This window comes from Brachypodium distachyon, chromosome 4 (assembly GCF_000005505.3).
Source record: "Brachypodium distachyon strain Bd21 chromosome 4, Brachypodium_distachyon_v3.0, whole genome shotgun sequence".
NCBI classification, from domain to species: Eukaryota; Viridiplantae; Streptophyta; class Magnoliopsida; order Poales; family Poaceae; genus Brachypodium; species Brachypodium distachyon.
In genome coordinates this window covers 17,118,348-17,133,410 of record NC_016134.3, presented here as the reverse complement: position 1 = coordinate 17,133,410, position 15,063 = coordinate 17,118,348, and the positions used below count along the sequence as shown (strand labels likewise).

Here is a 15,063-nt window from a genome sequence, read left to right as displayed (position 1 = left end):
GGCTGCGTTCGTTTTTTATGGCACGTGGTGTTTAAGAGCGCTCGATCCGCCGCCGCGCCGGAGCTCCGGCAGAAGGCGGCGTGGAACCCGGCCCGGGGATGGGCCCGGTCCCCTTGGTGCCCCACGGTGAATCCGTCGGTGTCCCAAGGCATGCAAGCCCGTCACGTTCTGGTCACGACTAAACACACAGTGAGACACCGCTTGTACATCTCTTTCTCCTGACAACTCATCGCATATTTGAAACCGTCCGGCACTGATTGTACTCCTTCCGTTCCATATTAAGTGACTCAAATTTGACCAAATATGAATTTATCTATGTCTAAAAAAAACATATATATACATGTAATAGAAAGTCACTTAATATGAGACAGAGAGAGTATAAGGTTACTAAAAAAATTGGCCTGCCCAGAAAGAAAAAAAAAAACGCCCGGCCGTAGATCGGCCCTCTTGCATGCCATACTAGGAAATAGGCAATCCTCATTTTTCCACCGCCCTCTCCTTCTCCTAAATCCTCCACCATGGGGACTTTATTCGGCAAGATGAATCTGCCGCTCCCTCCTCCAAATCTGCCACCATGGTCCACCGCCGGGGAGATCGATATGCCTCCTGGTGTGCTTGGGCAGCCTCCGCCGCCGCCGAGGAGGAACGTTACTGTCTGATCGGACAGCGTGCGAAGACGGGTGCCATTGTATCGAAACTGTAAAAGATTTTTTAGGCAACCGTAAACGTGTTTTAAGGGCCGGTGTTTTAAGCAATCAACTAGAGTTTTTTTCAAAAAGGAGGTTGGAACCCGGCCTCTGCATCAAAATGATGCACACAATCACATTTTATTGATTTATTTAGCAAGTCTGACAATATGAATACATCGATCAAAACCCCAAAAGCACCCTTTTATACCTACTAGCCTAATTAAGAATGAGGCCATTGTAGAGGCCCTATGCCCGGGCCGCACACCATCACCCAACATCAAAATCCGGATGCCACGTAGACACAACCGGTCAACGGGTCAAGCACATTCTCAACGTGTGTCGCATGCACCCGCTCAAGAAATCGGCCGCTACTCTCTTCCACCAACCCATTTTCATTTTTAGGACAGTGAACGAAGCATAGAACTTGCCAAGCTTGACATTGGTGAAGCAAGCCAAAACCACCGACCGGCAAGCGCCCAGCCGCCGACCAAGACCCCAACACCCGCATTTCTAACGTTCCCCAAACGGCGTCCCCAAGGGGGATAATGACGCCGCCAGCGCCACCGTCGCCCAGTCCGAAGACTTACAGCTCTTTTGGCATACATCCATTCATTTCATTTAAATCCAATTTTTGATAGGATTAATTTGTTTGAATTTGAATTCCGGGTTCAGAAATCATGTTTGTATACCACATGGATTTGTAGAGTGAGTGATAATTTCAGAGAAATGATGACTTTTAGATAGGAATTGGAGTTAGCTATAGCGTGATTTCATAAAATCTGAGATTGAATTTCTATGACCAATTCTGTGCCAACAAAGCAAGTTCGTTTCTGAAATTCAAAATGGATTTTAGAATTTTAGTCCCAAACGGTGGGTGCCAGACTAGCCATTACAGTTTTCACCCGGGAACCTGAAACAAGGGTACTGTGAAAATACATCGAAGACTTCTCATGTAAGGTGGGAGACGTCGTCCGCTGTCATGGTTGGGCAAACCGACCAAGGTTTCCCCTGGTATCAAACCCGCACTACCGACCTCAAGCCCTTTCCGCCGCTGCAGGAGCAGACCGCGGCCGCGAGAACCAAGAGGCAGCTTGCGGGACAGGGCCACGGCCGTCCGCCTCCGCCGCCATGAATGCGCCGAGATCCGAGGTCAGGCCACCTCGCAGATCGCCACCGAGTAAGGGAAAGCCCCGTCGTCGCCACCGCCGGGCGACGCGCTTCGGAGATTGTCTCCGCGATCTAGGTTAGGGAGTGAGTTTCGCCGCAATCGGCTAGAGATGCTTTAAGGTAAAATAATAGAGTGGCTGGTCTATCTGTTGTAAGTCTAGTGATAACCTGTGTCGTGGAATCTCATGATTTGATTTGACTTTTGTAGTCTAGCAGCTAGTTTCTTGAGTCTACATTAGTCCACACGGTATCTTCGCTCAGCAACACAATATGATTGATGAAAGAGGTTGTTCGTAAGTTGTCTTCTACTACCTCTGTTTTGACTAGATATAAAACTGTCCAATCAAGTGGAAGTCCCAACTTTCTCAAAAAAAAGAAGTCCCAACAAAACATGTCGTTGTGTTTTATTTTCAGTAGTGTCCAATCTTAGGTGACCGTGATTTTCATAGAAATTCAGGTAGCGGAGAAGTGGCATAAGTGTATAAATATCGTGTTACACTTGGTTCACTTCCTTGATCCACTCACCTTGCTCGATCCCGAAGCATGCATGGTTGAGCCCCCCAGCTAGAAAGTTTAGACAAATCACACCTTTGACAAAAGATGAAGGTGCTCGAGGACCTCGTCGCCCCAGCTGTCATGTCGGATTTGGTGAGCAGGCTGATCTCCTTCCTCATAGAGCGATACGGGAAGAGGAGGACGTCGTCCTGCAGCTGGGTGGAGCCGGCCAGTAGGCTCGAGCTTCTCGCTCTCAAGATCCACGCCGTCGTGGACGAGGCCGAGCAGCGGCACATGGGCAACAAGCGGAGCCTGCTCCTGTGGCTCCAGAAGCTCATGGACGGCATGTACCGCGCGTACTTTGCCGTTGACTCTGCGAGGCACCGCCAAGACGACGACGATGGGCTGCTGGTCAGACCACGGCCCATGAAGCGTCGCCGTACCGTCTCCGCCGGAGCCGGAGACGACGACGACGGCCGCGGCCGGGTCGTCGTCCAACTTAGTCTTGTGCTGGCGAGCCTGGAATCTGCTACGGCGGACCTCAAGGACTTCGTTCAGCTACTTGCCTGCTGCCCAACGATACCGCGGGCCACCAATTTTCGCTCCGACGGCAATAAGTGCATGTTCGGCAGGCTCGTCGAGAGAGAGCGCATCATCGGCTTCCTGACGCGTCCTGACGCCGGTCTCGGCATCCTGCCTGTCGTCGGCGGCCCAGAGGTCGGAAAGGGCACCATCGTGAAGCACGTCTGCGACGACCCGAGGGTGCGCCGCCACTTCGACGTGATCCTCTACTCGTACGGGTCCCTTCTCGCTGCGAGCTCGCGCTGCATCCATGACGACGTGCTGGGCGCGTTTCGGAGCGGCGGGCACCTGCTTCATGAGGCACCAGTCTCAGGGTCAGGGAGGAGGAGACACCTGCTGGTGATCAAGAACACGTACCAAGTGGACATCGACGAGGAGGCATGGGTTGCGGTGTGCGCGTCCTTGGGAACGGCAAACGGGAGCAGGATCATAGTGGTCAGCGAGAACGACCGCGTCGCGGAGCTCGGCACCGTGGAGCCGCTGAGGGTGAAGCCGCTGCGGCGCGAGGAGTACTGGTACTTCTTCAGGTCGCTCGCCTTGGGCCCGGTCCCGGAGGATGAGGAGCACTACCCCCCGGGCCTCGCCGTGCTCGGCAGGCAGATCGCGGCGGCGCTCCACGGGTCCTTCTTCGGCGCCAAGGTGCTCGGCGGGCTCCTGAGGTCGAACCTCGACGAGCGGTTCTGGCGGTCCATGCTGGGCGTCGTGCGCCGGTTCCAGGCGGCGATGCTTCTGCGAGGAGGCGTCGAGCGGCAGCATTTCTCCAAGCTCGGCATCGCCCGGATGGTGATCAAGGTGCTCCCCACGCCGCTCAAGCTCAAGTGCGCTTCTCAGTCTTGTGGGCCTTCGGATGAGTTCTTCCCCCCCGCCGTTGATGTTCAGCACCTGCTCCGCGCCGGAAGAGTCGTTCCGGCCGGCGGTGAGAGTGAGACGGCTGAGATGCGGGTCGTGCTGTGGGAGTCGGCGTGCCCGCCCAACTATCGGTACACGGTTGTGTGCGAGACCGTGCGTATGAGTGCGTAATTCTCCGGTGACTGATCACTGACAGCCAACAGGTACGTACGTGTCATCGGCCTGTGCGTAATCCTAGTCCGATGTAGTGTAAATCTCTGTTTTGTCTTCCATTTGACATTCACCAGATCCAAACATTTTTATCTTTTTATTTTAGAAAAGATTAGCACTGCCTGACCCAGTCGAAACCCTGACACAATTCCACCACCACATAAAGAAGTGTTCCTCCTGTAAAACCCCTATTAGCCAAGGGTTTGGAGTTATGTAAATAGGATAAAATCTTATGTTTCTGTTTATGCCGAGCTGCTGCTTAATTGGGTTGATTATGAGAAATGTGATTTTGCTTCTAAAAATATGCTGCATTATAACTGCACGATCAAATCAAACACTGGTACCTTTACCCGCGGATATCCATCTATGCTATCGGACAAAGGTTATAGAAAAAAAAATATACCTCCTGACGTCGCTCGACTCTCTGAAGCTCCTCTTCAAAACCAATGTCTTTTTTCCTGCTAACGAGGGGTGTCCGACTGTTTGGCATGGGCCGATGCAAGCTCGCGTGCCCGGAGAGACAGAGTCTCTATTCTTGAATGTTGATATGGAAAGTCGGTGTTGCTAACTCAAAAGTAGTACTCGTTCCGTCCCAAATTAACTGACGTGGATTTGTATAGATTTTTATACAAATCCACGTCAGTTAATTTAGGATGGAGGGAATATTTGTGTGATCATGATGACTTTTACATGCAACCTCAACGAAAATCTTCTTCCAACTGCGTGAATTGAATGAGTTGTGAGGACCCGATCGAGAAACGATGAATTTCGCTAGATCTAACAGGAATCTCGAGAGAATTTGAATTGGACAGTAGTTGTGTTCGCTATGACTATCCACCCATCCACCCGCACAGCAAATACATACAAGTTAGCCGAAGCCAAATGCCAAATTGCCAAATCCTAACCCTCTCTACGAACAGATGATGCCTTAAGTAGTTACAAGCTTACAACAGCCATTTTGGGCTGCAAGCCTTTTAGGAATCTGCCTCGCTCTCGTGGGCTGCGGTGCCGACTCATCTTGCTGAAGAGAAGACTCACCTGCCTTTGGGACGCTGACATCCCCCGGTTCTTCAGAAGCGGCTTGTCCCCAAGCCGGTGCACGCGGAAAAGCTTGACGAAGTGAATCAATGTCCTCCCAGGTAGCGTCCGAAACCGGAAGGCCACTCCACTGGATAAGGCCTTGCACCACTGTATGATGGCCAGCTTGGCGAACACGTTTCTGCAAAACTTGAAGTGGTACTTGAAGAGCAGGATCATCTGGAGGAAGATGAGACAATACCTGATGCTTGGGTGACACTGCTTCAACTGAGAAACATGAAAGACCGAATGAATGCGGCTGGTAAGTGGAAATGCCAAACGATATGCCACCGAGCCAATCTGAGCGATCACTTCATAGGGCCCAAAATAACGAAAAGCCAACTTGTTATTGGAACGATGAACAACAGAAGCTTGGACATAGGGCTGCAATTTCAGAAACACTCGATCACCCACTGAGAAGTGTAGTTCAGTACGATTCTTATCAGCCTGAACTTTCATACGCCGCTGAGCTCTGTGCAAGTGCTGATCGACAGAAGCCAGAATAACCTTACGATGATCAATCCAATGGTGAACATCCACATTATCAACAGCGCTGTCAGATGTGAGGCCATAGTAACAAGGAGCATGACCATACAAAACCTCGAAAGGAGAAATATTCAGAGAAGAGTGCCAGTTGGTGTTGTACCAAAACTCACAAAGAGATAATGATTGAGACCATTGCTTGGGATGAGCACTAATGAAAAAGTGCAAATAACATTCCACCTGCTGATTAACACGTTCAGTCTTACCATCAGTTTCTGGATGGTAAGTGGTACTCATACGCAGGTCAGTACCAGTGTGCTTCATAAGAGACTGCCAAAATTGACTAGTGAAAATTGGATCTCTATCAGAAATAATGTTAACGGGCATGCCATGAAGTTTGTAAACTGAATCAATGAAGACATCTGCCACTGTCTGAGCTGTAAATGGGTGTCGAAGTGGAATAAAATGGGCATACTTTGTGTACTTGTCGATGACAACCAAGATGCAATTGTAACGACCAGACACAGGTAAACCAGTGATAAAATCCATAGAAACAGTTTCCCAAGCACGTTTAGGAATATGCAAGGGACAGAGCAAACCAGGGTATTCCACCCTCTCAGGTTTAGCTTGCTGACAAGTAACACAAGATTGAACACAGTCCTTCAGGTAAGATTTCATACCTTGCCAAGCAAATAAGGATTTAACACGCCGATATGTAACGGGGAACCCAGAATGACCACCAATGGAACTAGATGAAAAGCTTGGAAGATCTTATGATGTAAATCAGGGACATTGCCCAACCACAATCTGCCCTTATATCTCAACAAGCCATTCTGCAATGAAAAGGTAGAATGTGAAGTGGTATCCACAGCAAGCTGCTGAAGAAGAGCTTGAGCCTTACAGTCCTGTTCATAGCTAGCAATAATGTCAGAAAGCCAAGTTGGTTGAATAGAAGAAACAACTAGAAGGTGGGGTTCAGCCTGAGGTCGCCGAGACAAAGAATCAACTGCAACATTATTCACTCCTTGTTTATAGACAATCTTATATTGAAGTCCCATCATTTTAGTAAGAGCATTCTTCTGCCAGTCAGTATGCAAGCGCTGATCATCAAGATGAGCCAAACTCTACTGGTTTGTCCTGATCAGGAATTCATTCACTTGCAGATAAGAGCGCCACTGTTCGACAGCAAGAAGTATAGCCAAGTATTCTTTTTCATAAACTGATAGAGCTTGATTGCGAGGCCCTAATGATTTGCTGACAAAGGCAAGTGGATGGCCATCCTGCATGAGCACAGCACCAATTCCTTTATCACACGCATCAGTTTTAACAACAAACATCTTAATAAAGTCTGGTAGGGGCAAAACTGGAGCATTAATGATTGCTTGCTTCGGTGTGTTGAAAGCTATTTCAGTGTCATGAGTCCACACAAAAACAGTGCCCTTCTTGAGTAAATTGGTTAATGATTTACTAAGGATGTCCTAATGTCTGATGAATTTCCTATGATAGCCAGTGATACCGAGAAAGCCCTTGACCTCCTTAACATTAACAAGAACATGCCAGTCTCTAATGATCTCAATTTTACTATCATCTGTAGCAACCCCAAATCCACTGATCACATGCCCCAAATAAGCAATCTGTTCTTGGGAAAAGGTACATTTGCTAAGCTTAACCTTCCAATTATGTTGTTCTAAGAGTTGCATCACCTTATCCACATGTACCAGATGTTCTGCAAAAGTCTTGCTGTAGATAAGAATGTCATCGAAAAAGACCAAGGCAAACTTCCTTAAGACTGAAGCCAAAGTGGTGTTCATGGCACCTTGGAATGTTCCAGGCGCCCCAGTAAGTCCAAAAGCCATGACTGTGAACTCAAAATGTCCATTATGAGTTTGGAATGCGGTCTTAAATTCCTCCCCGGGGCAATCTGATTTGATGGTACCCAGCCCTTAAACAAGCTTAGAGAACCAACAAGCACCAGAAAGTTCATTAAGAAGCTCATCTATGACAGGCAAAGGATACTTACCCTTAACTATCAAAGCATTCAAATGCTTGTAATCCACAACCATGCGCCAAGTTTTGTCCTTCTTTTTAACCAACAACACAGGAGAAGAGAATGGACTGGAACTGTGTCTAATCATGCCACTTTTCAACAGATCAACGACCTGAGTTTCAATCTCACACTTAAGATGAGGAGCCACACGATAAGGTTGAATTGTAACTGGGCGAGCGCCTGGCAACAGGGGAATCATATGATCATAACTGCTCCTGGGAGGTAAACCTTCAGGGGTTGCAAAAACTGAGGCGTATTGATCCAACAATTCCTGCATCTCAACTGGAACTGGAACAGGGTCGACAGGGACAATGGCAGACACAGAGACTACAGTGAATGCACATTTAGCAGGATAAGCACCCTGCAAGGTAACAAGTTCACCATGTCGATGGAAAGAAAGCCATCGCTGGGCCCAATCCACTTGCATGGGACTATGTCGAGTCAACCAGTCTAGACCCAAAATTCCATCCTAATCACCCAATGACAGCAGCCGAATGTTAGACACAAACTGGTGAGAATTACATGTCCAATGGCATTGAGTAATTGAATGAGTACAAGAGATCAATCCTCCTCCAGCAACCTTGATAGTAATGGGAGATATGGCTTGGACATCTTGCAAGTCAGACAGATGAGCTACATCCAGAAATGTATGAGTACTGCCAGAATCGATAAGAAACACATACTCATGGTTCTGTATAGTAACAGCAAGCTGGAAAGTAGGAGCAGAAGGATCTCTACCCACAGCAACAGTAGATAAAACATAGACCTGCCCTGGTGCGCCAGAAACAACATCTTCAGAGAGACTAACGGATTCCAATTGCAGGTGCTCAATCAACTCCTGAACAAAATGTAGCCGAACATTCTGCTGACAGCGATGATCCTTAGACCAACGCACGCCACAGATATAACACAATCCCTTAGCCTTGCGATAGTTGCGAAGCGCTTGCCACTTTTCGTCCATGGGTCGGCGTTCATCAGTGTTTTTGCGTTCATCAGTTGGGCGAGGTTTTGGAGCAGGAGGTGGTGGTAAAGGAAGTGGCATTGCCTTGCGCTGAACTGAAGGAACGTTGTTGGCAGTAGTACCATCCCCCAACTCTTCATGAAGTAAAGCCAATTCATAAGCTGCATCCAAATCAACTGGTTTCTGAAGGTCAATAGCGATGCGAATAGCAGGATTCAACCCATCAATGAATCGCATCAGATAGTGCAGAGGATCAGGCAGCTGCTCATGCGCTGCCAACTGATCAAATAACTCAGAAAATCTGTCAACATAATCCACTACGGTAGTAACCTGAGCAATATGAAACAACTGACGCACTAACAACTGATGCTGATTCCGCCCGAATCGAGCCTGTAACATCTGACAAAACTCGTCCCAGGTAGCCCGTGGATATCGACGCTGCACAGATTCCAGCCAACGTGCAGCAGCACCCTCAAACCGAGCTGATGCGAATTGAATCCACAACACATATGGAGTGCCCCAAAGTGAGAAGTTGTCTTCACAACGAGTCTACCACAGACGTGGGTTCGTGCCATCGAATCGCGGAAGCTCCACTCGCGGTCCCGATCCCACAGCATCAGAATGATCAAAATGAGGCGAATCAAGGGGGAACCAATTTTGGCGGGGGTGGTGTCGATCGTACCTCGAAAAGGAGGCGGTCGGTAGAGACCACTGCCCTTGTCGGCACTGTCGGAGCTCGTGGCAGCGCGTGCGGACGTCGATCCTGGGCTCTTCAAGGAAGTATCGGGCCGCGGCCCCTTGTCCATCTCCATGCGGATCGGAGTGATCTCGTTGCCGATCTCATCACGAAGACCGTCGACCTTGGCGTCGAGGTTATCGAGCTTGCCCGCTGATTCGTCGAGCATCTTGCGGACGGCCTGGACCATGTTGTCCTGATGGTCGCGGTACTTGCGATCCATCTCGTCCGTGAGGCCATCCTTGAGTAAATCGTAGAGTACCTTCGCGTTGGCGGTGAGGTTCTCCATGGCTTCCTCCCGCCGGCGACAACGAAACCTGGTGAAGTGGGGATGACGCGGAATCTCCAGGATCGGTGGCTCTGATACCAGATTGTGAGGACCCGATCGAGAAACGATGAATTTGGCTAGATCTAACAGGAATCTCGAGAGAATTTGAATTGGAAAGTAGTTGTGTTCGCTATGACTATCCACCCATCCACCCGCACAGCGAATCCATACAAGTTAGCCGAAGCCAAATGCCAATTGCCAAATCCTAACCTCTCTACGAACAGGAGATGGTTTAAGTAGTTACAAGTTTACAACAGCCATTCTGGGCCTGCAAGCTTTTTAGGAATCTGCCTCGCTCTCGTGGGCCGCGGTGCCGGCTCATCTTGCTAAAGAGAAGACTAGCCTGCCTTTAGGACGCTGACAGTATGATGGCCACGGCCAATGTGGTCCTTGGTTCGATCAAATTTCATGATGAAGTCGCAAACGTTTATTACGATTTTTAACCAACTTTTGGTTAATTAAATACTCATCATCATAAATTGTTGGCTACGTACGAATTTATCTAGGATGGAGTACTGCAGATGACTCTAGTATACTCTACTCTTTCTTAGCCCTTAGGCAAGCTCCACCCGACACATCTAAAAAAAAAAAAAACTCCACCCGACAGCGACGAGGCAGCGGCGCAGCGCACGGCATCGATCTTAGGCAAGCTCAGCCAAACGCATACTGCTCGTCGTCGCCCCGCTGTTGCGGCCACCGCCGGCAATGTCTTGGTTCGCGCGCTCCATCGCCAACTCCCTCCTCTCGCCCGACGAACCCGACGCCGACGGCGAAGACCCCCGCCCTTCCGCGTCCCCCACCCCGGGCTCACCTCCTCGTGGCGTCCGCGAGGACCTCTCGGAGCTCACCGACGCCCTGGCCCACCGGTTCCAGGGCCTCGCCTCCTTCCTCGCTCCGCCCGCTCCCGGCGGCGGCGGCTCACCCCGCGCGCCGAACCCGGCTGAGATCGCGGGCCGCTTCCGCGCAGGGCTCGCTCGGCTCCCGGGCCGCCAGGCCGTCGCGGATCTCGCCAAGATCGCCTCCTCTCTGCTGCCCCCGGACGAAGGCTGGGGCGAGGCGGATGCCGCGGGGGTTACCGAGGACGTGGTCGCCTTCGCGCGGGACGCCGCCATGCGACCCGAGCTCTGGCTCGACTTCCCCCTTCTCGCTGACGACGCCTACTCGGACGGTTCGTGCGCTTTGGGGGACTTCTTAAGTACCCATTGTCTTCGTAAATCCCACTTGCTTACTTTGCTTGATTTGTGACAATGTATCGCGTTTTTGGTTAAGTGCAGATTTCGACATGACTGATGCGCAGCAAGACCACGCGTTGGCAGTCGAGAGCATGGCGCCGGAGCTGGCCGATCTCAGGATCGAGCTCTGCCCGAGCCACATGAGCGAGGCCTGTTTCTGGATGATATACTTCGTGCTGCTGCACTCTAAGCTCACAAAGGAGGACGCTGAACTTCTTTCAACTCCGCAGGTGATTTCCCCTGATATAATGCTTCACTTGAGGGTGACGATGGTATACGATTCTGTTAGCTGTGGGGAATTGGGGATTACTTTTTAAGGAGACACTATAATGCATTTATTATTTAGTGGCATATTTTGACATCTGCTGAATTTAGGAATCATGGAGTTTTTGTGGTGACAACTGACAAGGGATTGGAATTAGGTTATGATAAATTTTGCTGTGTTGATTTGATTCCTCTAGCACATCAGCTTTGGTGTGTAGAAAGTCAGTCATGTTCAATCGCAGCATGTCTTCACATCACAGATGTGTAGAGGCAGTTTGCGGCGTAGTTTTTTCTGAAGCAAGTGCAGAACCATGTGGCGTCTTCTAAATGAGTGAGATAATAGTTTGCATCCTTGAAACTTTGTAGTAGTTTGGGAACTGTTCACTTGATTATCGTTGCATTTTTATTGTTGAGTACCACTCTATATGTCAGGACATGTCTTATTTACAACTTGACTGTCAGTTCAGTCTCACATCAACTCTCAGTATTCACATTAAAATACCAAGTGTGAACTACTCAGCTTTCGGGAAGTGTAAAATACAATTGTCAATAACCAAAGTCTCACAACATTCTTAAGCTCTGTGCTTACATGCCTGTTATGGAACATCTCAGCTGTGTAGAGCTAAGCTTACCCAACCCTACACTTATAACGAGCAAATATGCTAACAAATGCATCCTCCCACATTCACTCTTCATCTGAATTCTGTTATATATAATCATTTTTTCAAATAATACAATGTTAAAGAAAAGGGTTTAAGTATCTTTGATCTGACTGTAACAAAGTTTTTATAGTCTTTTATCCTGAACTCGAGTGCATCCACTCAGACTTTGCTTCAGTATAGTATCATGGATATGCTATATTAGTGAACTTTTACTCTCTTCTCTTTGTGGCGAGGTTCTAGGACTATTTGCTGGGGGAAATACTTAAGGCTGTTTTGGAGGGGCACAAAGACAACCATTAAGCCAAGTTCAGTTAATGAGAAGGGCTAGCAGCCTAGCATGACTATTTTTGTTTACTTGTTCATTCAGTCCCTTTGGTTTAGCTCTAATCCAACAATGCTATCTATCCAAAACTCCTAGATATATGCAAGGTTTACTCTATAATTCCAGATCTCAATTTTCAATGGAATTTGTGCATCCCGTTCAAATAGGCCTGTAGTTTGAAAGTCACCTAACTTGGCCAAAGCGATTCACTACGATTGTTACTTGCCACTGAATCCTAACATACTGATCAATTGAGTACGTATTGTTGTATTCATGGATCGACTTCTAGTCTTAAGTCATATTTGTCAAGTGTTCTGTTTCTCTGTTCCATGTCTACAATGGGCAGATACAATCCGACTTATCTATTCTGTACTTGTTTTTCCTTGTCAAATGGTATCAGTTCCATGCCATTTTAACCTTTTAATTTTCTTCCCTTGTGATGTTTTACATGAATTTGAAATATTGGATATGAACTAAAAGTGAATCAAGAGAAAATGTTGAACAACTAAAGTGGCACAACTAGTCAAGTTATATTGTCTCACTTGGACCTCTTTGCTTTGCTACCAAAGCCTTGCAAACATTTGGATAAGCCAAAATTGTGTTGCTTGCACTTGGTTGGCTTCAAAATTTGCAAATGCCCTTGTTTTCTGTCACATTTGGCATTCCTTGATTTTGCGTCCATTTGGCGAACCAATCATTTGTACCAAACTGAACAGGCTGGCTCTACAAGTGCTGGAACATTAATTTTGTGAATGAGACCGAATAGTACTGAAGTTCAAGCATTACAGGTTTACAGTAGTTTAGGATATTTTAACGCTCATATGCATGCTTCAGATTTGAGAAATAGATCGAAAGTCATGATGGTCACCGTTTGATTTATTCATGGTTGCACCATAAAAAAGTTGGTATCTGCCATTTCATTACAATGTTTGCTGCCAGACGTCTTATGTCCTATGTTTGACTTATCTCAGATTTTGGAAGCTAGAGAGAAGTTGTCAGAAGATTTGAGATATCAGGAAAAGTTAGAGAGCAATGAAGACACAGTAGATGTGCCTTTCAGCAGTGCAGAGGGTACTGTACCTAAGCTTGCAGAGGTGGTTGGCGTATTGAAAGATCAAGATGCCTTGGTGAGGGCCACATCTTTTAGCAACATAGACCTCGGTATACGTCAACCAGCTGATCTGAAAGTGCTAGCAAAAGATACAGTCAGCATCGCTGGAGCTGTTACGTCAGATAACATCAGCGGCAGTGTACCTGTACAACTTGTGCCCGTATTTACAGTGGCCACTGAGTGCTCAGAATCAAGGATGGACGAAAGCATTCATGCTTTCTGTACAGAAGATGCCACTGAATTTTCAAAATCCAGGATCGAAGAAAGCACACCTGACTTCACTACAGAAGTTGCTGTAGCAAATGACCAAACTGTGACATCAATAGACAGTTCTCCGTTGATGAAAGATCAACGGAAACAGCCATCGAATGACCTAGGTCAATCAAGAGTTGTCGTTCAGAAGACGTATAATGATGACAGCGAAGGTGATGGGGATGAATGGTTGGAAGAGGAGACAGGTGGTCCGGGAAATATGCACATCCCAATAGCACACGACGATGAGGATGTATCTTTCAGTGATCTTGAGGAAGATGATGACGCAGCATGACATCACTGGCGAGCTTGACTATCACCTGTCTTTGAGCATCCGGTTCGATCCCACATGTATATAGGATCAGCTTGGCTTATGTCCACTGTATGGTGCTGCTGCGACCAACTGCTACTGCAGATAATTGCTCCTTTTCTGACATCATCTCTGTGCCCAGTAGGCAGTAGATGCCAACATTGGCTTCGCAATCCAAGCCCCACTTTACCAGAATTGAATTTACTGAACTGATCTCGTGGTTCCAGTGCCTTTGGTACAGTACAGTGTGTAGAGGGCAGAGACTTCTGCGTTTTGAGATTTGGATCAACACCCTGATTCCCGAGGCTCAAAAATGTATCTTTCAACAATGATGACGGATTTGTATTATGTTCAGTGAAAAGAAATACGATTCTTGTCATATCATATGTGCGTGCTGTGGCTAAAATCCTAGTCCCTCCGTCCCAAAGTAAGTATTGCAATTTTGTCTAGCTACGTTCTTGGCACTTATTTTGGGACGGAGCGAGTACTACTGAGCATCCATGCAAATCCAAGATTTGACTAAAGTATATGAGAAGACAGAAAGCTTGGCAATTCATGAACAGATTTTCTGGGAGAATTCAGCATATTTTCGTTGTTTCTATCCTATTAAACTTGTCTGGCCCGTGCTGCTTGATCCATAGTAACAGAGGATTCACTTCGAGGTACTCAATCCAGTGACCAAGTTGGAATTACGTTGGAAAGAAAATGTTTTAGGTGAGCTTGACACTTCAGCTGGGCTATACCTCTTCTCCATTCATGTGACAACAAGTCAGCTCCTTGTACTATGAACATGATATACAGGACAAGAGTCACAAGCTTGTCGTACTGCAGCTACCTTCCGTCCATTTTGAAATCATCTTCGTAGTGACTTTTTCTAAAAAGAAACTGCCTTTCTTCTTGGTAGCATTAGGTTGGTGCCAAACAAAGTGCATCTCATAACATGTGAAGTGCATGATTGGCGATCGCTCCATTATTGTTAGTAGCATGAAGTCTCGTAAGTCAATATTGTGTTTTTGACTCTGGTTGACCCCACTGGTCACATGTATCATCTACAAGGCCAATACCGCATCGACAAGTGTGTGTCCATACACGGGAGAAATGTACTATACGTAGGAGCAGGTATACGAAGGAAGCAGGAGGTCCTGAGTAGGTTCTCATGGATTCGAATTTGGATTTCTTCTGTTTCTGAACATGTAAGTCATACTTTCGTGCTCTTTCATTATTTCCATGTTTTGTTGAAAATGATCTCTGAAAATTGAGCAATCATACAGGGGACAACATTGTTC

The 15,063-nt window shown here is 47.5% G+C and overlaps 2 protein-coding genes across 2 annotated transcripts; both read left to right on the top strand.

The window, feature by feature from the left end:
* Positions 1 to 2,456: 2,456 nt before the first annotated feature.
* On the top strand, positions 2,457 to 3,953 carry LOC100823397 (disease resistance protein RGA2). Its single transcript, XM_003575912.4, has one exon. It carries the CDS (start codon positions 2,457 to 2,459, stop codon positions 3,951 to 3,953), a length of 1,497 nt encoding a protein of 498 aa, XP_003575960.1.
* Positions 3,954 to 10,158: 6,205 nt separating this feature from the next.
* LOC100839640 lies at positions 10,159 to 14,680 on the top strand. Its single transcript, XM_003577410.4, has 3 exons — positions 10,159 to 10,792; positions 10,899 to 11,086; positions 13,076 to 14,680. The coding sequence occupies exons 1-3, from the start codon at positions 10,330 to 10,332 to the stop codon at positions 13,760 to 13,762; spliced, it is 1,338 nt and encodes a 445-aa protein (XP_003577458.1). The 5' UTR covers positions 10,159 to 10,329; the 3' UTR covers positions 13,763 to 14,680.
* The last annotated feature ends 383 nt before the right edge of the window (positions 14,681 to 15,063 follow it).

Coding starts and splice junctions, on each gene's coding strand:
- LOC100823397 (XM_003575912.4), top strand. CDS start 2,457: ATGAAGGTGCTCGAGGACCTCGTCGCCCCAGCTGTCATGTCGGATTTG.
- LOC100839640 (XM_003577410.4), top strand. CDS start 10,330: ATGTCTTGGTTCGCGCGCTCCATCGCCAACTCCCTCCTCTCGCCCGAC. Junction 10,793..10,898: donor TGACGACGCCTACTCGGACG/GTTCGTGCGCTT, acceptor GGTTAAGTGCAG/ATTTCGACATGACTGATGCG. Junction 11,087..13,075: donor AACTTCTTTCAACTCCGCAG/GTGATTTCCCCT, acceptor GACTTATCTCAG/ATTTTGGAAGCTAGAGAGAA.